Consider the following 24,494-nt stretch of genomic DNA (forward strand, 5'->3'; position numbering starts at 1 on the left):
TGATATTAGTTCCCTCACTCCTCTGTTACCTCCTGTTCTTCTGAGGGTCTGTATCTGATATTAGTTCCCTCACTCCTCTGTTACCTCCTGTTCTTCTGAGGGTCTGTATCTGATATTAGTTCCCTCACTCCTCTGTTACCTCCTGTTCTTCTGAGGGTCTGTATCTGATATTAGTTCCCTCACTCCTCTGTTACCTCCTGTTCTTCTGAGGGTCTGTATCTGATATTAGTTCCCTCACTCCCCTGTTACCTCCTGTTCTTCTGGGGGTCTGTATCTGATATTAGTTCCCTCACTCCTCTGTTCCCTCCTGTTCTTCTGAGGGTCTGTATCTGATATTAGGTCCCTCACTCCCCTGTTGCCTCCTGTTCTTCTGGGGGTCTGTATCTGATATTAGTTCCCTCACTCCTCTGTTACCTCCTGTTCTTCTGAGGGTCTGTATCTGATATTAGTTCCCTCACTCCTCTGTTACCTCCTGTTCTTCTGAGGGTCTGTATCTGATATTAGTTCTGTCACTCTCCTGTTACCTCCTGTTCTTCTGAGGGTCTGTATCTGATATTAGTTCCCTCACTCCTCTGTTACCTCCTGTTCTTCTGAGGGTCTGTATCTGATATTAGTTCCCTCACTCCTCTGTTACCTCCTGTTCTTCTGAGGGTCTGTATCTGATATTAGTTCCCTCACTCCCCCTGTTACCTCCTGTTCTTCTGAGGGTCTGTATCTGATATTAGTTCCCTCACTCCTCTGTTACCTCCTGTTCTTCTGAGGGTCTGTATCTGATATTAGTTCCCTCACTCCTCTGTTCCCTCCTGTTCTTCTGAGGGTCTGTATCTTATATTAGTTCCCTCACTCCCCTGTTACCTCCTGTTCTTCTGAGGGTCTGTATCTGATATTAGTTCTGTCACTCCTCTGTTACCTCCTGTTCTTCTGAGGGTCTGTATCTGATATTAGTTCCCTCACTCCTCTGTTACCTCCTGTTCTTCTGAGGGTCTGTATCTGATATTAGTTCCCTCACTCCTCTGTTACCTCCTGTTCTTCTGAGGGTCTGTATCTGATATTAGTTCTGTCACTCCTCTGTTACCTCCTGTTCTTCTGAGGGTCTGTATCTGATATTAGTTCCCTCACTCCTCTGTTCCCTCCTGTTCTTCTGAGGGTCTGTATCTGATATTAGTTCCCTCACTCCCCTGTTACCTCCTGTTCTTCTGAGGGTCTGTATCTGATATTAGTTCCCTCACTCCCCTGTTCCCTCCTGTTCTTCTGAGGGTCTGTATCTGATATTAGTTCCCTCACTCCTCTGTTACCTCCTGTTCTTCTGAGGGTCTGTATCTGATATTAGTTCCCTCACTCCTCTGTTACCTCCTGTTCTTCTGAGGGTCTGTATCTGATATTAGTTCCCTCACTCCCGTTACCTCCTGTTCTTCTGAGGGTCTGTATCTGATATTAGTTCCCTCACTCCTCTGTTACCTCCTGTTCTTCTGAGGGTCTGTATCTGATATTAGTTCCCTCACTCCCCTGTTACCTCCTGTTCTTCTGAGGGTCTGTATCTGATATTAGTTCCCTCACTCCTCTGTTCCCTCCTGTTCTTCTGAGGGTCTGTATCTGATATTAGTTCCCTCACTCCCCTGTAACCTCCTGTTCTTCTGAGGGTCTGTATCTGATATTAGTTCCCTCACTCCTCTGTTACCTCCTGTTCTTCTGAGGGTCTGTATCTGATATGAGTTCCCTCACTCCCTTGTTCCCTCCTGTTCTTCTGAGGGTCTGTATCTGATCTTAGTTCCCTCACTCCTCTGTTACCTCCTGTTCTTCTGAGGGTCTGTATCTGATATGAGTTCCCTCACTCCCTTGTTCCCTCCTGTTCTTCTGAGGGTCTGTATCTGATCTTAGTTCCCTCACTCCCCTGTTACCTCCTGTTCTTCTGAGGGTCTGTATCTGATATTAGTTCCCTCACTCCCCTGTTACCTCCTGTTCTTCTGAGGGTCTGTATCTGATATTAGTTCCCTCACTCCTCTGTTCCCTCCTGTTCTTCTGAGGGTCTGTATCTGATATTAGTTCCCTCACTCCCCTGTAACCTCCTGTTCTTCTGAGGGTCTGTATCTGATATTAGTTCCCTCACTCCCCCTGTTACCTCCTGTTCTTCTGAGGGTCTGTATCTGATATGAGTTCCCTCACTCCCTTGTTCCCTCCTGTTCTTCTGAGGGTCTGTATCTGATCTTAGTTCCCTCACTCCTCTGTTACCTCCTGTTCTTCTGAGGGTCTGTATCTGATATGAGTTCCCTCACTCCCTTGTTCCCTCCTGTTCTTCTGAGGGTCTGTATCTGATCTTAGTTCCCTCACTCCCCTGTTACCTCCTGTTCTTCTGAGGGTCTGTATCTGATATTAGTTCCCTCACTCCTCTGTTACCTCCTGTTCTTCTGAGGGTCTGTATCTGATATTAGTTCCCTCACTCCTCTGTTACCTCCTGTTCTTCTGAGGGTCTGTATCTGATATTAGTTCCCTCACTCCTCTGTTACCTCCTGTTCTTCTGAGGGTCTGTATCTGATCTTAGTTCCCTCACTCCCCTGTTACCTCCTGTTCTTCTGAGGGTCTGTATCTGATATTAGTCCCTCACTCCCCTGTTACCTATTGTTCTTCTGAGGGTCTGTATCTGATATTAGTTCCCTCACTCCCATGTTCCCTCCTGTTCTTCTGAGGGTCTGTATCTGATATTAGTTCCCTCACTCCCCTGTTACCTCCTGTTCTTCTGAGGGTCTGTATCTGATATTAGTTCCCTCACTCCTCTGTTCCCTCCTGTTCTTCTGAGGGTCTGTATCTGATATTAGTTCCCTCACTCCTCTGTTCCCTCCTGTTCTTCTGAGGGTCTGTATCTGATATTAGTTCCCTCACTCCCCTGTTCCCTCCTGTTTTTCTGAGGGTCTGTATCTGATATTAGTTCCCTCACTCCCCTGTTACCTCCTGTTCTTCTGAGGGTCTGTATCTGATATTAGTTCCCTCACTCCTCTGTTACCTCCTGTTCTTCTGAGGGTCTGTATCTGATATGAGTTCCCTCACTCCCCTGTTCCCTCCTGTTCTTCTGAGGGTCTGTATCTGATATTAGTTCCCTCACTCCTCTGTTACAGACCCTCAGAAGAACAGGAGGTAACAGAGGAGTGAGGGAACTAATATCAGATACAGACCCTCAGAAGAACAGGAGGGAACAGGGGAGTGAGGGAACTCATATCAGATACAGACCCTCAGAAGAACAGGAGGTAACAGAGGAGTGAGGGAACTAAGATCAGATACAGACCCTCAGAAAAACAGGAGGGAACAGGGGAGTGAGGGAACTAATATCAGATACAGACCCTCAGAAGAACAGGAGGGAACAGAGGAGTGAGGGAACTAATATCAGATACAGACCCTCAGAAGAACAGGAGGTAACAGGGGAGTGAGGGAACTAATATCAGATACAGACCCTCAGAAGAACAGGAGGGAACATGGGAGTGAGGGAACTAATATCAGATACAGACCCTCAGAAGAACAGGAGGTAACAGGGGAGTGAGGGACTAATATCAGATACAGACCCTCAGAAGAACAGGAGGTAACAGGGGAGTGAGGGAACTAATATCAGATACAGACCCTCAGAAGAACAGGAGGTAACAGAGGAGTGAGGGAACTAATATCAGATACAGACCCTCAGAAGAACAGGAGGGAACAGAGGAGTGACAGAACTAATATCAGATACAGACCCTCAGAAGAAGAGGAGGGAACAGAGGAGTGAGGGAACTAATATCAGATACAGACCCTCAGAAGAACAGGAGGTAACAGGGGAGTGAGGGAACTAATATCAGATACAGACCCTCAGAAGAACAGGAGGTAACAGAGGAGTGAGGGAACTAATATCAGATACAGACCCTCAGAAGAACAGGAGGTAACAGGGGAGTGAGGGAACTAAGATCAGATACAGACCCTCAGAAGAACAGGAGGGAACAAGGGAGTGAGGGAACTCATATCAGATACAGACCCTCAGAAGAACAGGAGGTAACAGAGGAGTGAGGGAACTAAGATCAGATACAGACCCTCAGAAGAACAGGAGGGAACAAGGGAGTGAGGGAACTCATATCAGATACAGACCCTCAGAAGAACAGGAGGTAACAGGGGGAGTGAGGGAACTAATATAAGATACAGACCCTCAGAAGAACAGGAGGTAACAGGGGGAGTGAGGGAACTAATATCAGATACAGACCCTCAGAAGAACAGGAGGTAACAGAGGAGTGAGGGAACTAATATCAGATACAGACCCTCAGAAGAACAGGAGGTATCTGATATTAGTTCCCTCACTCCTCTGTTACCTCCTGTTCTTCTGAGGGTCTGTATCTGATATTATTTCCCTCACTCCTCTGTTACCTCCTGTTCTTCTGAGGGTCTGTATCTGATATTAGTTCCCTCACTCCCCCTGTTACCTCCTGTTCTTCTGAGGGTCTGTATCTGATATTAGTTCCCTCACTCCTCTGTTACCTCCTGTTCTTCTGAGGGTCTGTATCTGATATTAGTTCCCTCACTCCTCTGTTCCCTCCTGTTCTTCTGAGGGTCTGTATCTGATATTAGTTCCCTCACTCCCCTGTTACCTCCTGTTCTTCTGAGGGTCTGTATCTGATATTAGTTCCCTCACTCCTCTGTTCCCTCCTCTTCTTCTGAGGGTCTGTATCTGATATTAGTTCCCTCACTCCCCTGTTCCCTCCTGTTCTTCTGAGGGTCTGTATCTGATATTAGTTCTGTCACTCTCCTGTTACCTCCTGTTCTTCTGTGGGTCTGTATCTGATATTAGTTCCCTCACTCCCCTGTTCCCTCCTGTTCTTCTGAGGGTCTGTATCTGATATTAGTTCCCTCACTCCTCTGTTACCTCCTGTTCTTCTGAGGGTCTGTATCTGATATTAGTTCCCTCACTCCCCTGTTACCTCCTGTTCTTCTAAGGGTCTGTATCTGATATTAGTTCTGTCACTCCCCTGTTACCTCCTGTTCTTCTGAGGGTCTGTATCTGATATTAGTTCCTTCACTCCCCCTATTACCTCCTGTTCTTCTGAGGGTCTGTATCTGATATTAGTTCCCTCACTCCTCTGTTACCTCCTGTTCTTCTGAGGGTCTGTATCTGATATTAGATCCCTCACTCCTCTGTTACCTCCTGTTCTTCTAAGGGTCTGTATCTGATATTAGTTCCCTCACTCCCCTGTTACCTCCTGTTCTTCTAAGGGTCTGTATCTGATATTAGTTCCCTCACTCCTCTGTTACCTCCTGTTCTTCTGAGGGTCTGTATCTGATATTAGATCCCTCACTCCTCTGTTACCTCCTGTTCTTCTAAGGGTCTGTATCTGATATTAGTTCCCTCACTCCCCTGTTACCTCCTGTTCTTCTAAGGGTCTGTATCTGATATCAGTTCCCTCACTCCTCTGTTCCCTCCTGTTCTTCTGAGGGTCTGTATGTGATATCAGTTCCCTCACTCCTCTGTTCCCTCCTGTTCTTCTGAGGGTCTGTATCTGATATTAGTTCCCTCACTCCTCTGTTACCTCCTGTTCTTCTGAGGGTCTGTATCTGATATTAGTTCCCTCACTCCCCTGTTCCCTCCTGTTCTTCTGAGGGTCTGTATCTGATATTAGTTCCCTCACTCCTCTGTTACCTCCTGTTCTTCTGAGGGTCTGTATCTGATATGAGTTCCCTCACTCCCCTGTTACCTCCTGTTCTTCTGTGGGTCTGTATCTGATATTAGTTCCCTCACTCCCCTGTTCCCTCCTGTTCTTCTGAGGGTCTGTATCTGATATTAGTTCCCTCACTCCCCTGTTCCCTCCTGTTCTTCTGTGGGTCTGTATCTGATATTAGTTCCCTCACTCCCCTGTTCCCTCCTGTTCTTCTGAGGGTCTGTATCTGATATTAGTTCCCTCACTCCCCTGTTACCTCCTGTTCTTCTGAGGGTCTGTATCTGATATTAGTTCCCTCACTCCCCTGTTCCCTCCTGTTCTTCTGAGGGTCTGCATATGATATTAGTTCCTTCACTCCCCCTATTACCTCCTGTTCTTCTGAGGGTCTGTATCTGATATTAGTTCCCTCACTCCTCTGTTACCTCCTGTTCTTCTGAGGGTCTGTATCTGATATTAGTCCCTCACTCCTCTGTTACCTCCTGTTCTTCTGAGGGTCTGTATCTGATATTAGTTCCCTCACTCCTCTGTTACCTCCTGTTCTTCTGAGGGTCTGTATCTGATATGAGTTCCCTCACTCCCCTGTTCCCTCCTGTTCTTCTGAGGGTCTGTATCTGATATTAGTTCTGTCACTCCCCTGTTCCCTCCTGTTCTTCTGAGGGTCTGTATCTGATATTAGATCCCTCACTCCTCTGTTACCTCCTGTTCTTCTAAGGGTCTGTATCTGATATTAGTTCCCTCACTCCCCTGTTACCTCCTGTTCTTCTAAGGGTCTGTATCTGATATTAGTTCCCTCACTCCTCTGTTACCTCCTGTTCTTCTGAGGGTCTGTATCTGATATTAGTTCTGTCACTCCCCTGTTACCTCCTGTTCTTCTGAGGGTCTGTATCTGATATTAGTTCCCTCACTCCCCTGTTACCTCCTGTTCTTCTGAGGGTCTGTATCTGATATTGGTTCCCTCACTCCTCTGTTACCTCCTGTTCTTCTGAGGGTCTGTATCTGATTTTAGTTCCCTCACTCCCCTGTTACCTCCTGTTCTTCTGAGGGTCTGTATCTGATATTAGTTCCCTCACTCCCCTGTTCCCTCCTGTTCTTCTGAGGGTCTGTATCTGATATTAGATCCCTCACTCCTCTGTTACCTCCTGTTCTTCTGAGGGTCTGTATCTGATATTAGTTCCCTCACTCCTCTGTTACCTCCTATTCTTCTGAGGGTCTGTATCTGATATTAGATCCCTCACTCCTCTGTTACCTCCTGTTCTTCTGAGGGTCTGTATCTGATATTAGTTCCCTCACTCCTCTGTTCCCTCCTGTTCTTCTGAGGGTCTGTATCTGATATTAGATCCCTCACTCCTCTGTTACCTCCTGTTCTTCTAAGGGTCTGTATCTGATATTAGTTCCGTCACTCCTCTGTTCCCTCCTGTTCTTCTGAGGGTCTGTATCTGATATTAGTTCCCTCACTCCTCTGTTACCTCCTGTTCTTCTAAGGGTCTGTATCTGATATTAGTTCCGTCACTCCTCTGTTCCCTCCTGTTCTTCTGAGGGTCTGTATCTGATATTAGATCCCTCACTCCTCTGTTACCTCCTGTTCTTCTAAGGGTCTGTATCTGATATTAGTTCCGTCACTCCTCTGTTCCCTCCTGTTCTTCTGAGGGTCTGTATCTGATATTAGTTCCCTCACTCCCCTGTTCCCTCCTGTTCTTCTGAGGGTCTGTATCTGATATTAGTTCCCTCACTCCCCTGTTACCTCCTGTTCTTCTGAGGGTCTGTATCTGATATTAGTTCCCTCACTCCTCTGTTACCTCCTGTTCTTCTGAGGGTCTGTATCGGATATTAGTTCCCTCACTCCCCTGTTACCTCCTGTTCTTCTGAGGGTCTGTATCTGATATTAGTTCCCTCACTCTCCTGTTACCTCCTGTTCTTCTGAGGGTCTGTATCTGATATTAGTTCCCTCACTCCTCTGTTACCTCCTGTTCTTCTGAGGGTCTGTATCTGATATTAGTTCCCTCACTCCTCTGTTACCTCCTGTTCTTCTGAGGGTCTGTATCTGATATTAGTTCCCTCACTCCCCTGTTCCCTCCTGTTCTTCTGAGGGTCTGTATCTGATATTAGTTCCCTCACTCCCCTGTTCCCTCCTGTTCTTCTGAGGGTCTGTATCTGATATTAGTTCCCTCACTCCCCTGTTACCTCCTGTTCTTCTGAGGGTCTGTATCTGATATTAGTTCCCTCACTCCTCTGTTACCTCCTGTTCTTCTGAGGGTCTGTATCTGATATTAGTTCCCTCACTCCCCTGTTCCCTCCTGTTCTTCTGAGGGTCTGTATCTGATATTAGTTCCGTCACTCCTCTGTTACCTCCTGTTCTTCTGAGGGTCTGTATCTGATATTAGTTCCCTCACTCCTCTGTTACCTCCTGTTCTTCTGAGGGTCTGTATCTGATATTAGTTCCCTCACTCCTCTGTTACCTCCTGTTCTTCTGAGGGTCTGTATCTGATCTTAGTTCCCTCACTCCTCTGTTACCTCCTGTTCTTCTGTGGGTCTGTATCTGATATTAGTTCCCTCACTCCCCTGTTACCTCCTGTTCTTCTGAGGGTCTGTATCTGATATTAGTTCCCTCACTCCTCTGTTACCTCCTGTTCTTCTGAGGGTCTGTATCTGATCTTAGTTCCCTCACTCCTCTGTTACCTCCTGTTCTTCTGTGGGTCTGTATCTGATATTAGTTCCCTCACTCCCCTGTTACCTCCTGTTCTTCTGAGGGTCTGTATCTGATATTAGTTCCCTCACTCCCCTGTTACCTCCTGTTCTTCTGAGGGTCTGTATCTGATATTAGGTCCCTCACTCCCCTGTTCCCTCCTGTTCTTCTGAGGGTCTGTATCTGATATTAGGTCCCTCACTCCTCTGTTCCCTCCTGTTCTTCTGAGGGTCTGTATCTGATATTAGTTCCCTCACTCCTCTGTTACCTCCTGTTCTTCTGAGGGTCTGTATCTGATATTAGTTCCCTCACTCCCCTGTTCCCTCCTGTTCTTCTGAGGGTCTGTATCTGATATTAGTTCCCTCACTCCCCTGTTACCTCCTGTTCATCTGAGGGTCTGTGTCTGATATTAGTTCCCTCACTCCCCTGTAACCTCCTGTTCTTCTGAGGGTCTGTATCTGATATTAGTTCCCTCACTCCCCTGTTACCTCCTGTTCTTCTGAGGGTCTGTATCTGATATTAGTTCCGTCACTCCCCTGTTACCTCCTGTTCTTCTGAGGGTCTGTATCTGATATTAGTTCCCTCACTCCCCTGTTACCTCCTGTTCTTCTGAGGGTCTGTATCTGATATTAGATCCCTCACTCCTCTGTTACCTCCTGTTCTTCTGAGGGTCTGTATCTGATATTAGTTCCCTCACTCCCCTGTTACCTCCTGTTCTTCTGAGGGTCTGTATCTGATATCAGTTCCCTCACTCCCCTGTTACCTCCTGTTCTTCTAAGGGTCTGTATCTGATATCAGTTCTGTCACTCCCCTGTTACCTCCTGTTCTTCTGAGGGTCTGTATCTGATATCAGTTCCCTCACTCCTCTGTTACCTCCTGTTCTTCTGAGGGTCTGTATCTGATATTAGGTCCCTCACTCCTCTGTTACCTCCTGTTCTTCTGAGGGTCTGTATCTGATATTAGGTCCCTCACTCCCCTGTTACCTCCTGTTCTTCTGAGGGTCTGTATCTGATATTAGGTCCCTCACTCCCCCTGTTACCTCCTGTTCTTCTGAGGGTCTGTATCTGATATTAGTTCCCTCACTCCCCTGTTACCTCCTGTTCTTCTGAGGGTCTGTATCTGATATTAGTTCCCTCACTCCTCTGTTACCTCCTGTTCTTCTGAGGGTCTGTATCTGATATTAGTTCCCTCACTCCTCTGTTACCTCCTGTTCTTCTGAGGGTCTGTATCTGATATTAGTTCCCTCACTCCCCTGTTCCCTCCTGTTCTTCTGAGGGTCTGTATCTGATATTAGTTCCCTCACTCCTCTGTTCCCTCCTGTTCTTCTGAGGGTCTGTATCTGATATTAGTTCCCTCACTCCTCTGTTACCTCCTGTTCTTCTGAGGGTCTGTATCTGATATTAGTTCCGTCACTCCTCTGTTACCTCCTGTTCTTCTGAGGGTCTGTATCTGATATAAGTTCCCTCACTCCCCTGTTACCTCCTGTTCTTCTGAGGGTCTGTATCTGATATTAGTTCCCTCACTCCTCTGTTACCTCCTGTTCTTCTGAGGGTCTGTATCTGATATTAGTTCCCTCACTCCCCTGTTACCTCCTGTTCTTCTGAGGGTCTGTATATGATATTAGTTCCCTCACTCCCCTGTTCCCTCCTGTTCTTCTGAGGGTCTGTATCTGATATTAGTTCCCTCACTCCTCTGTTACCTCCTGTTCTTCTGAGGGTCTGTATCTGATATTAGGTCCCTCACTCCCCTGTTCCCTCCTGTTCTTCTGAGGGTCTGTATCTGATATTAGTTCCCTCACTCCCCTGTTACCTCCTGTTCTTCTGAGGGTCTGTATCTGATCTTAGTTCCCTCACTCCCCTGTTACCTCCTGTTCATCTGAGGGTCTGTATCTGATCTTAGTTCCCTCACTCCCCTGTTACCTCCTGTTCATCTGAGGGTCTGTATCTGATATTAGTTCCCTCACTCCTCTGTTCCCTCCTGTTCTTCTGAGGGTCTGTATCTGATATTAGTTCCCTCACTCCCCTGTTACCTCCTGTTCTTCTGAGGGTCTGTATCTGATATTAGTTCCCTCACTCCCCTGTTACCTCCTGTTCTTCTGAGGGTCTGTATCTGATATTAGTTCCCTCACTCCTCTGTTACCTCCTGTTCTTCTGAGGGTCTGTATCTGATATTAGTTCCCTCACTCCTCTGTTACCTCCTGTTCTTCTGAGGGTCTGTATCTGATATTAGTTCCCTCACTCCTCTGTTACCTCCTGTTCTTCTGAGGGTCTGTATCTGATATTAGTTCCGTCACTCCTCTGTTACCTCCTGTTCTTCTGAGGGTCTGTATCTGATCTTAGATCCCTCACTCCCCTGTTACCTCCTGTTCTTCTGAGGGTCTGTATCTGATATTAGTTCCCTCACTCCTCTGTTACCTCCTGTTCTTCTGAGGGTCTGTATCTGATATTAGTTCCCTCACTCCTCTGTTACCTCCTGTTCTTCTGAGGGTCTGTATCTGATATTAGTTCCCTCACTCCTCTGTTACCTCCTGTTCTTCTGAGGGTCTGTATCTGATATTAGGTCCCTCACTCCCCTGTTCCCTTCTGTTCTTCTGAGGGTCTGTATCTGATATTAGTTCCCTCACTCCCCTGTTACCTCCTGTTCTTCTGAGGGTCTGTATCTGATATTAGTTCCCTCACTCCTCTGTTCCCTCCTGTTCTTCTGAGGGTCTGTATCTGATATTAGTTCCCTCACTCCCCTGTTACCTCCTGTTCTTCTGAGGGTCTGTATCTGATATTAGTTCCCTCACTCCTCTGTTACCTCCTGTTCTTCTGAGGGTCTGTATCTGATATTAGTTCCCTCACTCCCCTGTTCCCTCCTGTTCTTCTGAGGGTCTGTATCTGATATTAGTTCCCTCACTCCCCTGTTACCTCCTGTTCTTCTGAGGGTCTGTATCTGATATTAGTTCCCTCACTCCCCTGTTACCTCCTGTTCTTCTGAGGGTCTGTATCTGATATTAGTTCCCTCACTCCCCTGTTACCTCCTGTTCTTCTGAGGGTCTGTATCTGATATTAGTTCCCTCACTCCTCTGTTACCTCCTGTTCTTCTGAGGGTCTGTATCTGATATTAGTTCTGTCACTCCCCTGTTACCTCCTGTTCTTCTGAGGGTCTGTATCTGATATTAGTTCCCTCACTCCCCTGTTACCTCCTGTTGTTCTGAGGGTCTGTATCTGATATTAGTTCCCTCACTCCTCTGTTCCCTCCTGTTCTTCTGAGGGTCTGTATCTGATATTAGTTCCCGTCACTCCCCTGTTACCTCCTGTTCTTCTGAGGGTCTGTATCTGATATTAGATCCCTCACTCCTCTGTTACCTCCTGTTCTTCTGAGGGTCTGTATCTGATATTAGTTCCCTCAATCCCCTGTTACCTCCTGTTCTTCTGAGGGTCTGTATCTGATATTAGTTCCCTCACTCCCTGTTACCTCCTGTTCTTCTGAGGGTCTGTATCTGATATTAGTTCCCTCACTCCTCTGTTCCCTCCTGTTCTTCTGAGGGTCTGTATCTGATATTAGTTCCCTCACTCCTCTGTTACCTCCTGTTCTTCTGAGGGTCTGTATCTGATATTAGTTCCCTCACTCCTCTGTTCCCTCCTGTTCTTCTGAGGGTCTGTATCTGATATTAGTTCCCTCACTCCTCTGTTCCCTCCTGTTCTTCTGAGGGTCTGTATCTGATATTAGTCCCTCACTCCCCTGTTACCTCCTGTTCTTCTGAGGGTCTGTATCTGATATTAGTTCCCTCACTCCTCTGTTACCTCCTGTTCTTCTGAGGGTCTGTATCTGATATTAGTTCCCTCACTCCCCTGTTACCTCCTGTTCTTCTGAGGGTCTGTATCTGATATTAGTTCTGTCACTCCTCTGTTACCTCCTGTTCTTCTGAGAGTCTGTATCTGATATTAGTCCCTCACTCCTCTGTTGCCTCCTGTTCTTCTGAGGGTCTGTATATGATATTAGTTTCCTCACTCCTCTGTTACCTCCTGTTCTTCTGAGGGTCTGTATCTGATATTAGTTCCCTCACTCCTCTGTTACCTCCTGTTCTTCTGAGGGTCTGTATCTGATATTAGTTCCCTCACTCCTCTGTTACCTCCTGTTCTTCTGAGGGTCTGTATCTGATATTAGTTCCCTCACTCCCCTGTTACCTCCTGTTCTTCTGAGGGTCTGTATCTGATATTAGTTCCCTCACTCCCCTGTTACCTCCTGTTCTTCTGAGGGTCTGTATCTGATATTAGTTCCCTCACTCCTCTGTTCCCTCCTGTTCTTCTGAGGGTCTGTATCTGATATTAGTTCCCTCACTCCTCTGTTACCTCCTGTTCTTCTGAGGGTCTGTATCTGATATTAGTTCCCTCACTCCTCTGTTCCCTCCTGTTCTTCTGAGGGTCTGTATCTGATATTAGTTCCCTCACTCCTCTGTTCCCTCCTGTTCTTCTGAGGGTCTGTATCTGATATTAGTTCCCTCACTCCTCTGTTACCTCCTGTTCTTCTGAGGGTCTGTATCTGATCTTAGGTCCCTCACTCCTCTGTTCCCTCCTGTTCTTCTGAGGGTCTGTATCTGATATTAGGTCCCTTACTTGCTTTCTCCACACACCCCCACAGGTCATCTTATCCCAAACCCTGGTTCTAGCTCTTCCACTACTGGTGTAATCTCCCTCAGTGCTCCAGTTCCTTCCTATTATTGAGGTTCTGGACCCGACCTTGTTGCCCGATCCTCAGTGCGGCACCGGTCATGTATCATTATTATGTAGTTCATCAAGTTTAACCTTTCACAAACTTCACTAGGAAGGGAAAACTTGACAGAATAACCATGATATCTGCTGTGTGGGCCAGGCTGCGACAGTGATCCTGAGCCAAATTAGTGCCCACACCCGGGTCAAAACAAGGTCCAATAACCTCCTACTGATCCATACTGACCATGTACACTGTGTGTACACACTGCACCCAGGACTAGACCTGTCTCAAGACCTAGACCGGGTTTCCCTGAAAATGAGGCCGTGTTCTATATTCAGGGGACGTCTTAAATTTCTAAGCTTGAAAAAAATTGCATTGGGTCTTATTTTCAGGGAAACAGGGTAGATGGGAGATACAGGGTGCCGTAAGCAACCCCTTGTAGAGGGCAGCAGGATTTACAGAAACCATAAGCCCTGTACAAGATGCTGGGTGCAGGAGGGGTGAGGGTTTTGCTGGGTGCAGAAGGGGTGGTTCTGGGTGTTGGAGGGGCCGTGGTGGTGGCAGTGCTGGGTGCAGGAGGGGTGGGGGCGGTTCTGGGTGTTGGAGGGGCCGTGGTGGTGGCAGTGCTGGGTGCAGGAGGGGTGGGGGGCGGTTCTGGGTGTTGGAGGGGCCGTGGTGGTGGCAGTGCTGGGTGCAGGAGGGGTGGGGGGCGGTTCTGGGTGTTGGAGGGGCCGTGGTGGTGGCAGTGCTGGGTGCAGGAGGGGTGGGGGGCGGTTCTGGGTGTTGGAGGGGCCGTGGTGGTGGCAGTGCTGGGTGCAGGAGGGGTGGGGGGCGGTTCTGGGTGTTGGAGGGGCCGTGGTGGTGGCAGTGCTGGGTGCAGGAGGGGTGGGGGGCGGTTCTGGGTGTTGGAGGGGCCGTGGTGGTGGCAGTGCTGGGTGCAGGAGGGGTGGGGGGCGGTTCTGGGTGTTGGAGGGGCCGTGGTGGTGGCAGTGCTGGGTGCAGGAGGGGTGGGGGGCGGTTCTGGGTGTTGGAGGGGCCGTGGTGGTGGCAGTGCTGGGTGCAGGAGGGGTGGGGGGCGGTTCTGGGTGTTGGAGGGGCCGTGGTGGTGGCAGTGCTGGGTGCAGGAGGGGTGGGGGGCGGTTCTGGGTGTTGGAGGGGCCGTGGTGGTGGCAGTGCTGGGTGCAGGAGGGGTGGGGGGCGGTTCTGGGTGTTGGAGGGGCCGTGGTGGTGGCAGTGCTGGGTGCAGGAGGGGTGGGGGGCGGTTCTGGGTGTTGGAGGGGCCGTGGTGGTGGCAGTGCTGGGTGCAGGAGGGGTGGGGGGCGGTTCTGGGTGTTGGAGGGGCCGTGGTGGTGGCAGTGCTGGGTGCAGGAGGGGTGGGGGGCGGTTCTGGGTGTTGGAGGGGCCGTGGTGGTGGCAGTGCTGGGTGCAGGAGGGGTGGGGGGCGGTTCTGGGTGTTGGAGGGGCCGTGGTGGTGGCAGTGCTGGGTGCAGGAGGGGTGGGGGGCGGTTCTGGGTGTTGGAGGGGCCGTGGTGGTGGCAGTGCTGGGTGCAGGAGGGGTGGGGGGCGGTTCTGGGTGTTGGAGGGGCCGTGGTGGTGGCAGTGCTGGGTGCAGGAGGGGTGGGGGGCGGTTCTGGGTGTTGGAGGGGCCGTGGTGGTGGCAGTGCTGGGTGCAGGAGGGGTGGGGGGCGGTTCTGGGTGTTGGAGGGGCCGTGGTGGTGGCAGTGCTGGGTGCAGGAGGGGTGGGGGGCGGTTCTGGGTGTTGGAGGGGCCGTGGTGGTGGCAGTGCTGGGTGCAGGAGGGGTGGGGGGCGGTTCTGGGTGTTGGAGGGGCCGTGGTGGTGGCAGTGCTGGGTGCAGGAGGGGTGGGGGGCGGTTCTGGGTGTTGGAGGGGCCGTGGTGGTGGCAGTGCTGGGTGCAGGAGGGGTGGGGGGCGGTTCTGGGTGTTGGAGGGGCCGTGGTGGTGGCAGTGCTGGGTGCAGGAGGGGTGGGGGGCGGTTCTGGGTGTTGGAGGGGCCGTGGTGGTGGCAGTGCTGGGTGCAGGAGGGGTGGGGGGCGGTTCTGGGTGTTGGAGGGGCCGTGGTGGTGGCAGTGCTGGGTGCAGGAGGGGTGGGGGGCGGTTCTGGGTGTTGGAGGGGCCGTGGTGGTGGCAGTGCTGGGTGCAGGAGGGGTGGGGGGCGGTTCTGGGTTGTTGGAGGGGCCGTGGTGGTGGCAGTGCTGGGTGCAGGAGGGGTGGGGGGCGGTTCTGGGTGTTGGAGGGGCCGTGGTGGTGGCAGTGCTGGGTGCAGGAGGGGTGGGGGGCGGTTCTGGGTGTTGGAGGGGCCGTGGTGGTGGCAGTGCTGGGTGCAGGAGGGGTGGGGGGCGGTTCTGGGTGTTGGAGGGGCCGTGGTGGTGGCAGTGCTGGGTGCAGGAGGGGTGGGGGGCGGTTCTGGGTGTTGGAGGGGCCGTGGTGGTGGCAGTGCTGGGTGCAGGAGGGGTGGGGGGCGGTTCTGGGTGTTGGAGGGGCCGTGGTGGTGGCAGTGTTGGGTGCAGGAGGGGTGGGGGGCGGTTCTGGGTGTTGGAGGGGCCGTGGTGGTGGCAGTGCTGGGTGCAGGAGGGGTGGAGGGCGGTTCTGGGTGTTGGAGGGGCCGTGGTGGTGGCAGTGGTGGGTGCAGGAGGGGTGGAGGGCGGTTCTGGGTGTTGGAGGGGCCGTGGTGGTGGCAGTGGTGGGTGCAGGAGGGGTGGGGGGCGGCTCTGGGTGTTGGAGGGGCCGTGGTGGTGGCAGTGCTGGGTGCAGGAGGGGTGGGGGGCGGTTCTGGGTGTTGGAGGGGCCGTGGTGGTGGCAGTGCTGGGTGCAGGAGGGGTGGGGGGCGGTTCTGGGTGTTGGAGGGGCCGTGGTGGTGGCAGTGCTGGGTGCAGGAGGGGTGGGGGGCGGTTCTGGGTGCAGGAGGGGCCGTGGTGGTGGCAGTGCTGGGTGCAGGAGGGGTGGGGGGCGGTTCTGGGTGCAGGAGGGGCCGTGTTGGCGGCGGTGCTGGGTGCAGGAGGGGCCGTGTTGGCGGCGGTGCTGGGTGCAGGAGGGGCCGTGTTGGCGGCGGTGCTGGGTGCAGGAGGGGCCGTGTTGGCAGTGCTGGGTGCAGGAGGGGCCGTGTTGGCAGTGCTGGGTGCTGGAGGGGCCGTGTTGGCAGTGCTGGGTGCTGGAGGGGCCGTGTTGGCAGTGCTGGGTGCTGGAGGGGCCGTGTTGGCAGTGCTGGGTGCTGGAGGGGCCGTGTTGGCAGTGCTGGGTGCTGGAGGGGCCGTGTTGGCAGTGCTGGGTGCTGGAGGGGCCGTGTTGGCAGTGCTGGGTGCTGGAGGGGCCGTGTTGGCAGTGCTGGGTGCTGGAGGGGCCGCTCTGTGTGTAAGGGGGATGGGGCGCTGGGTGCATGGTCTCCTCTTGCCGCGCACAGCACAGCTGTTTCTCCTTAGACACATCTGTAAGGACAGGATAATCAGCGCGGTTTTGGCGAGTGACTGGATGACAGATTTTTGATATTAAAGCCCAGAATGTGGAGCTCTGCCCAATCTGCAATTATTACATAATTCTCATCTCATGTGCTGGCGCAGATACAGCGTTTACCCCATCAATCACCGGGAGGGGTCAGCGGAGGCTACGGAGCCGCGACTCGCATGTAAAGATGGCCACAGAAAGTAGGACACAGATCCAGGGCCACATGTGCCAGGTACTGACCCGGTCCTAGGGGCGACACCCTCCCATCCTGCACCGGGCCTCTCCTGCTTAGTGTCGTTACAATGTGTCAGTATTTGGTCAGGATGGATTTTCATGCTCTAGTTGTAAACAATCAGGTCCCTTCAATTCCCAGAGAGCAAGTTGTGGACCTTAAGGGCCCGCTGACACCATCCGGACCCAGTCAGTGTGCGGACAATGCTGTGGTTATTACCTTAGATGCTGCGGTCTCTACTGAAGCAGCATCTAGGGGTTAATGTGTCCCCGGGTAGGTAAAAGTGCAGATCAGCACAACAAGAGGTCAGAGGGTTTGTCCACAAGTTGAATAACAGCGCCACACCATGGATAGTGCCGGTACTGCAGTCCTGCTGTATAGAGGTGACGGAGCTTAGCTGTAATACCAGGCCCTACCCATGGGAGGGGGATGCAGTCCAGACAATCCCTTCTAAGAGGTCACAGATCAGCGCCTCGGCTCTGCTACATGCGGCTGTCGGAGGGGCCGGATGGACTCACCTTGGAACGAAATGTTGGATGGACAAAATAAAGAGCCTTCAGATTCTTCTTGTATCTGACAAATGAGAAGAAATTTGAGTAAAACAAAATTCAAAAATGAAATAAAAACCACAGGAAGCCAAACTAAGTATCTCCGCATGGGAGGGCCCCAGCCGCAATAGGAGGGCCCCAGCCGCAATAGGAGGGCCCCAGCCGCAATAGGAGGGCCCCAGCCGCATGGGAGGGCCCCAGCCGCATGGGAGGGCCCCAGCCGCATGGGAGGGCCCCAGCCGCATGGGAGGGCCCCAGCCGCATGGGAGGGCCCCAGCCGCATGGGAGGGCTCCAGCCGCATGGGAGGGCTCCAGCCGCATGGGAGGGCTCCAGCCGCATGGGAGGGCCCCGCCGCGTCGCCCCCAGCCGCACGGGAGGGCCCCAGCCGCACGGGAGGGCCCCAGCCGCACGGGAGGGCCCCAGCCGCACGGGAGGGCCCCAGCCGCACGGGAGGGCCCCAGCCGCACGGGAGGGCCCCAGCCGCACGGGAGGGCCCCAGCCGCACGGGAGGGCCCCAGCCGCACGGGAGGGCCCCAGCCGCACGGGAGGGCCCCAGCCGCACGGGAGGGCCCCAGCCGCACGGGAGGGCCCCAGCCGCACGGGAGGGCCCCAGCCGCACGGGAGGGCCCCAGCCGCACGGGAGGGCCCCAGCCGCACGGGAGGGCCCCAGCCGCACGGGAGGGCCCCAGCCGCACGGGAGGGCCCCAGCCGCACGGGAGGGCGCTGGTCCGGGCACTCACTTGGCGTCCACCACGTCGTACACATTCTTCAGGAAGTCGGAGTCCAGGTGGTTGTGCTCTCCGGTCAGTGTGTGGAAGTAGACCAGGATGTAGTCCTTAGCCGCGATGTGATCCATCATGTGGATAAAGTACAGCAGGGCCTAGGGGGAGGAGACACATGAAGGAGGCGTGGCCTTGGCAGGAGGCGGGGTCATAGGGCAGCTCTGACACCCCCGCGTCTTACCTTCTCCATGTCAATGAGTAAGACGGGAATGTTCCTTCCCACAATGACGATAATGGAGCGGCCACAGTTATCCACACCTGGAAAACGAAGGAAGAGGAGGGAGGAGCCTCGTCACATGATCTCTGCAGCAGGACAGACCATCCCGGTCACTGGGGGAGACCCCTGTCACATCGCTGCAGCAGGACAGACCCCCTGATCCCTGGGGGAGACCCCGTCACATGATGGCTGCAGCAGGACAGACCCCCCTGATTACTGGGGGACCCCCAAAACATGATCGCTGCAGCAGGACAGACCACCCTGATCCCTGGGGGAGACCCCGTCACATGATGGCTGCAGCAGGACAGACCACCCTGATCCCTGGGGGAGACCCCGTCACATGATGGCTGCAGAAGGACAGACCACCCTGATCCCTGGGGGAGACCCCGTCACATGATGGCTGCAGCAGGACAGACCCCCCTGATCCCTGGGGGAGACCCCGTCACATGATGGCTGCAGCAGGACAGACCCCCCTGATCCCTGGGGGAGACCCCGTCACATGATGGCTGCAGCAGGACAGACCCCCCTGATCCCTGGGGGAGACCCCGTCACATGATGGCTGCAGCAGGACAGACCCCCCTGATCCCTGGGGGAGACCCCGTCACATGATGGCTGCAGCAGGACAGACCCCCCTGATCCCTGGGGGAGACCCCGTGTCACATGATGGCTGCAGCAGGACAGACCCCCCTGATCCCTGGGGGAGACCCCGTCACATGATGGCTGCAGCAGGACAGACCCCCCTGATCCCTGGGGGAGACCCCGTCACATGATGGCTGCAGCAGGACAGACCCCCCTGATCCCTGGGGGAGACCCCGTCACATGATGGCTGCAGCAGGACAGACCACCCTGATCCCTGGGGGAGACCCCGTCACATGATGGCTGCAGCAGGACAGACTACCCTGATCCCTGGGGGAGACCCCGTCACATGATGGCTGCAGCAGGACAGACCACCCTGATCCCTGGGGGAGACCCCGTCACATGATGGCTGCAGCAGGACAGACCACCCTGATCCCTGGGGGAGACCCCGTCACATGATGGCTGCAGCAGGACAGACCACCCTGATCCCTGGGGGAGACCCCTTGTCACATGATGGCTGCAGCAGGACAGACTACCCTGATCCCTGGGGGAGACCCCTTGTCACATGATGGCTGCAGCAGGACAGACTACCCTGATCCCTGGGGGAGACCCCGTCACATGATGGCTGCAGCAGGACAGACTACCCTGATCCCTGGGGGAGACCCCGTCACATGATGGCTGCAGCAGGACAGACTACCCTGATCCCTGGGGGAGACCCCGTCACATGATGGCTGCAGCAGGACAGACCACCCTGATCCCTGGGGGAGACCTCGTCACATGATGGCTGCAGCAGGACAGACCCCCCTGATCCCTGGGGGAGACCCCGTCACATGATGGCTGCAGCAGGACAGACCACCCTGATCCCTGGGGGAGACCCCGTCACATGATGGCTGCAGCAGGACAGACCACCCTGATCCCTGGGGGAGACCTCGTCACATGATCTCTGCATCAGGAGAGACCACCCTGATCACTAGGGACCACCATTAAAATTTTCACAGCGCATCCAATGGTAAGACCAGTAAGAGCCACCAAGACTCACCGGACTGGTACAAGGCCTTCAGAGCTGCAATGTCCGAGAGATCTTCAGTCCGAGCCCGAGACAGCCAGCGATTGTAACTGAGGAAGAGACAGCATCAGACAAATCAGTTATCACACAGAGGTGGGAGCAAAGAGCGGGCGGCAGGGGGAAGAGGAGGGAGCGGGGCGGCGGGGGCAAAGAGGAGGGAGCGGGGCGGCGGGGGCAAAGAGGAGGGAGCGGGGCGGCGGGGGCAAAGAGGAGGGAGCGGGGCGGCGGGGGCAAAGAGGAGGGAGCGGGGCGGCGGGGGCAAAGAGGAGGGAGCGGGGCGGCGGGGGCAAAGAGGAGGGAGCGGGGCGGCGGGGGCAAAGAGGAGGGAGCGGGGCGGCGGGGGCAAAGAGGAGGGAGCGGGGCGGCGGGGGCAAAGAGGAGGGAGCGGGGCGGCGGGGGCAAAGAGGAGGGAGCGGGGCGGCGGGGGCAAAGAGGAGGGAGCGGGGCGGCGGGGGCAAAGAGGAGGGAGCGGGGCGGCGGGGGCAAAGAGGAGGGAGCGGGGCGGCGGGGGCAAAGAGGAGGGAGCGGGGCGGCGGGGGCAAAGAGGAGGGAGCGGGGCGGCGGGGGCAAAGAGGAGGGAGCGGGGCGGCGGGGGCAAAGAGGAGGGAGCGGGGCGGCGGGGGCAAAGAGGAGGGAGCGGGGCGGCGGGGGCAAAGAGGAGGGAGCGGGGCGGCGGGGGCAAAGAGGAGGGAGCGGGGCGGCGGGGGCAAAGAGGAGGGAGCGGGGCGGCGGGGGCAAAGAGGAGGGAGCGGGGCGGCGGGGGCAAAGAGGAGGGAGCGGGGCGGCGGGGGCAAAGAGGAGGGAGCGGGGCGGCGGGGGCAAAGAGGAGGGAGCGGGGCGGCGGGGGCAAAGAGGAGGGAGCGGGGCGGCGGGGGCAAAGAGGAGGGAGCGGGGCGGCGGGGGCAAAGAGGAGGGAGCGGGGCGGCGGGGGCAAAGAGGAGGGAGCGGGGCGGCGGGGGCAAAGAGGAGGGAGCGGGGCGGCGGGGGCAAAGAGGAGGGAGCGGGGCGGCGGGGGCAAAGAGGAGGGAGCGGGGCGGCGGGGGCAAAGAGGAGGGAGCGGGGCGGCGGCGGCAAAGAGGAGGGAGCGGGGCGGCGGGGGCAAAGAGGAGGGAGCGGGGCGGGGGCAAAGAGGAGGGAGCGGGGCGTTGGCAAAGAGGAGGGAGCGGGGCGTTGGCAAAGAGGAGGGAGCGGGGCGGGGGCAAAGAGGAGGGAGCGGGGCGGGGGCAAAGAGGAGGGAGCGGGGCGGGGGCAAAGAGGAGGGAGCGGGGCGGGGGCAAAGAGGAGGGAGCGGGGCGGGGGCAAAGAGGAGGGAGCGGGGCGGGGGCAAAGAGGAGGGAGCGGGGCGGGGGCAAAGAGGAGGGAGCGGGGCGGGGGCAAAGAGGAGGGAGCGGGGCGGGGGCAAAGTGGAGGGAGCGGGGCGGCAGGGGGAAGAGGAGGGAGCGGGCGGCAGGGGGAAGAGGAGGGAGCGGGCGGCAGGGGGAAGAGGAGGGAGCGGGGCGGGGCGGCGGGGGGGAAGAGGAGGGAGCGGGGCGGGGCGGCGGGGGGGAAGAGGAGGGAGCGGGGCGGGACGGCAGGGGGAAGAGGAGGGAGCGGCGCGGGCGGGGCGGCAGGGGGAAGAGGAGGGAGCGGCGCGGGGCGGCAGGGGGAAGAGGAGGGAGCGGCAGGGGGAAGAGGAGGGAGCGGCGCGGGACGGCAGGGGGAAGAGGAGGGAGCGGCGCGGGGCGGAGGGGGGAAGAGGAGGGAGCGGCGCGGGGCGGTGGGGGGAAGAGGAGGGAGCGGCGCGGCGTGGCGGGGCGTGGCGGGGGAAGAGGAGGGAGCGGCGCGGCGGGGGAAGAGGAGGGAGCGGCGCGGGCGGCAGGGGGTAGAGGAGGGAGCGGCGCGGCGGGGGAAGAGGAGGGAGCGGCGCAGGTTATTCCAGCATGATGGACTCACTTCCTCTGGTGCTGCTTCTGTAATGCCACCCCTGACATGTGCCCCTGTAATGCCAGCCGTCGCTGCTTGTCTATGTCACCCTCCATGCGGGCAAAAGCGTGTGAACCAATGAGGGACAGGTCGCGCCCCAGACCTTCATCCTCCTCCGATTCATCTACAACACACAGGAGCGAGGGCTTAGAGCTCATGTAGATGGATCCTGCACAGGGCACCACAGGAGGAGGCCCCCCCCTACGTCCTGTGCACAGGGCACCACAGGAGGAGGCCCCCCCCTACGTCCTGTGCACAGGGCACCACAGGAGGAGGCCCCCCCCCCTACATCCTGTGCACAGGGCACCACAGGAGGAGGCCCCCCCCCCTACGTCCTGTGCACAGGGCACCACAGGAGGAGGCCCCCCCCCCTACATCCTGTGCACAGGGCACCACAGGAGGAGGCCCCCCCCCCTATGTCCTGTGCACAGGGCACCACAGGAGGAGGGCCCCCCCCCCACGTCCTGTGCACAGGGCACCACAGGAGGAGGGCCCCCCCCCCACGTCCTGTGCACAGGGCACCACAGGAGGAGGCCCCCCCCCCCCCTACGTCCTGTGCACAGGGCACCACAGGAGGAGGGCCCCCCCTACGTCCTGTGCACAGGGCACCACAGGAGGAGGGCCCCCCGGTCCAGAGCTATCATCATACTTGGTGAATCACCGCACAGTCCGTCACCTTCAGGAGCGCCCGGTTTCTCACAGATTCGGATCTGTCGCTCCGGGACCACGGGCTCTCCTTCAGCGTTCCCAATATCCGGGGGAAGGAGGGGGAGCGAGCTAAGCTCCTCCTCCTGTGAACGCGGGAAGTACAGGGGAAGCAGATGCAGGTAAGTGGCCTGGAGGAGACATATCACACAGATCGGTCACACAAGCTGAGGAGCCATGGGGGACATAAAGGGTTAATATGGGTGCAGCGACCACTCACCTCCTCCTGCTCCGTCACTGCAAACACCACCTTATCCAGCGCCGCACCGTGCGACTCCAGGAACCGCCGCACCGTGCCTGGAAGCGAAGAGGAAGCAAGTGAGGGTCCGTAGTTCATGAGGACCCCCCCCTAAAATGGACTACAATGATGCTGTGCAATGCTCTGCAGCCCCCTACGCTACAGCCATGACGGCGCAATGCTCTGCAGCCCCCTACGCTACAGCCATGACGGCGCAATGCTCTGCAGCCCCCTACGCTACCGCCATGACGGCGCAATGCTCTGCAGCCCCCTACGCTACCGCCATGACGGCGCAATGCTCTGCAGCCCCCTACGCTACCGCCATGACGGCGCAATGCTCTGCAGCCCCCTACGCTACCGCCATGACGGCGCAATGCTCTGCAGCCCCCTACGCTACAGCCATGACGGCGCAATGCTCTGCAGCCCCCTACGCTACAGCCATGACGGCGCAATGCTCTGCAGCCCCCTACGCTACAGCCATGACGGCGCAATGCTCTGCAGCCCCCTACGCTACAGCCATGACGGCGCAATGCTCTGCAGCCCCCTACGCTACAGCCATGACGGCGCAATGCTCTGCAGCCCCCTACGCTACAGCCATGACGGCGCAATGCTCTGCAGCCCCCTACGCTACAGCCATGACGGCGCAATGCTCTGCAGCCCCCTACGCTACAGCCATGACGGCGCAATGCTCTGCAGCCCCCTACGCTACAGCCATGACGGCGCAATGCTCTGCAGCCCCCTACGCTACAGCCATGACGGCGCAATGCTCTTCAGCCCCCTACGCTACAGCCATGACGGCGCAATGCTCTGCGGCCCCCTACGCTACAGCCATGACGGCGCAATGCTCTGCAGCCCCCTACGCTACAGCCATGACGGCGCAATGCTCTGCGGCCCCCTACACTACAGCCATGACAGCGCAATGCTCTGCAGGAGACTCACGTAACGCGATGTGTGTGGCGTCTTCCAGGGGGTACGCTCTCTTCTGAGTGCTGACAACACAAAGCCCCACAGAGGACACGGCCTGCTCCCTGCAAAACATCCAGGAAAGAGGAGATCCAAGACCACAGCGCCACCTGCTGGTGCATGACATGTACAACACTGCAGATCTACAGGGGACTCCCGGGGGTCCTGTACAGTGTGCCGGGGGGGAGGCAGTGGTACGCTGGGGGGGGGGGGGGGGGGGGGGGAGGTCCTGTACAGTGTGCCGGGGGGGGGGAAGGTCCTGTACAGTGTGCCGGGGGGGGGGGGGGGGTATAGGAGAGGGAGTGGTACGCTGGGGGCACCGTCCTGCATTACATGAAGTTCTCTATTTGGCAGGATGTGGCCTCTAACCACAAGTCACATGACTGGTCCCCGGCATCACGAGTGCGGTGTATCCCAGGGTGAGGGGCGGCCCCCCAGGGGAATCCTCATCTGTTCTGTGAGTGCTGGGAGGCTGGGGGCTGTGTATATACAGATTATACATTGTGTATAGAGGGGAGGACCCCCCAGTACATGGGGCGGGGGCTGTGTATATACAGATTATACATTGTGTATAGAGGGGAGGACCCCCCAGTACATGGGGCGGGGGGCTCAGCGCTATATACAGATTATACATTGTGTATAGAGGGGAGGACCCCCCAGTACATGGGGCGGGGGGCTCAGCGCTATATACAGATTATACATTG

General features: G+C 56.0%; 1 protein-coding gene across 1 annotated transcript in view; it reads right to left on the reverse strand.

Annotated features, from left to right (window-relative positions):
- GDAP2 (ganglioside induced differentiation associated protein 2) overlaps positions 1-23,890 on the reverse strand; it is a 29,191-nt gene extending 5,301 nt beyond the window's left edge. The window contains exons 1-8 of the mRNA XM_072132263.1: positions 23,767-23,890; positions 22,810-22,886; positions 22,561-22,720; positions 21,855-22,008; positions 19,896-19,972; positions 18,245-18,321; positions 18,022-18,161; positions 17,251-17,305 (exon numbers count right to left, since the gene is read on the reverse strand). Coding sequence (XP_071988364.1) covers positions 17,251-17,305; positions 18,022-18,161; positions 18,245-18,321; positions 19,896-19,972; positions 21,855-22,008; positions 22,561-22,720; positions 22,810-22,886; positions 23,767-23,866 — 840 coding nt within the window. The 5' untranslated portion in view covers positions 23,867-23,890. The remainder of the gene's footprint in view (positions 1-17,250; positions 17,306-18,021; positions 18,162-18,244; positions 18,322-19,895; positions 19,973-21,854; positions 22,009-22,560; positions 22,721-22,809; positions 22,887-23,766) is intronic.
- Positions 23,891-24,494: the final 604 nt, after the last annotated feature.

This window comes from Engystomops pustulosus, unplaced genomic scaffold (genome assembly GCF_040894005.1).
Source record: "Engystomops pustulosus unplaced genomic scaffold, aEngPut4.maternal MAT_SCAFFOLD_309, whole genome shotgun sequence".
Taxonomy (NCBI): Eukaryota; Metazoa; Chordata; class Amphibia; order Anura; family Leptodactylidae; genus Engystomops; species Engystomops pustulosus.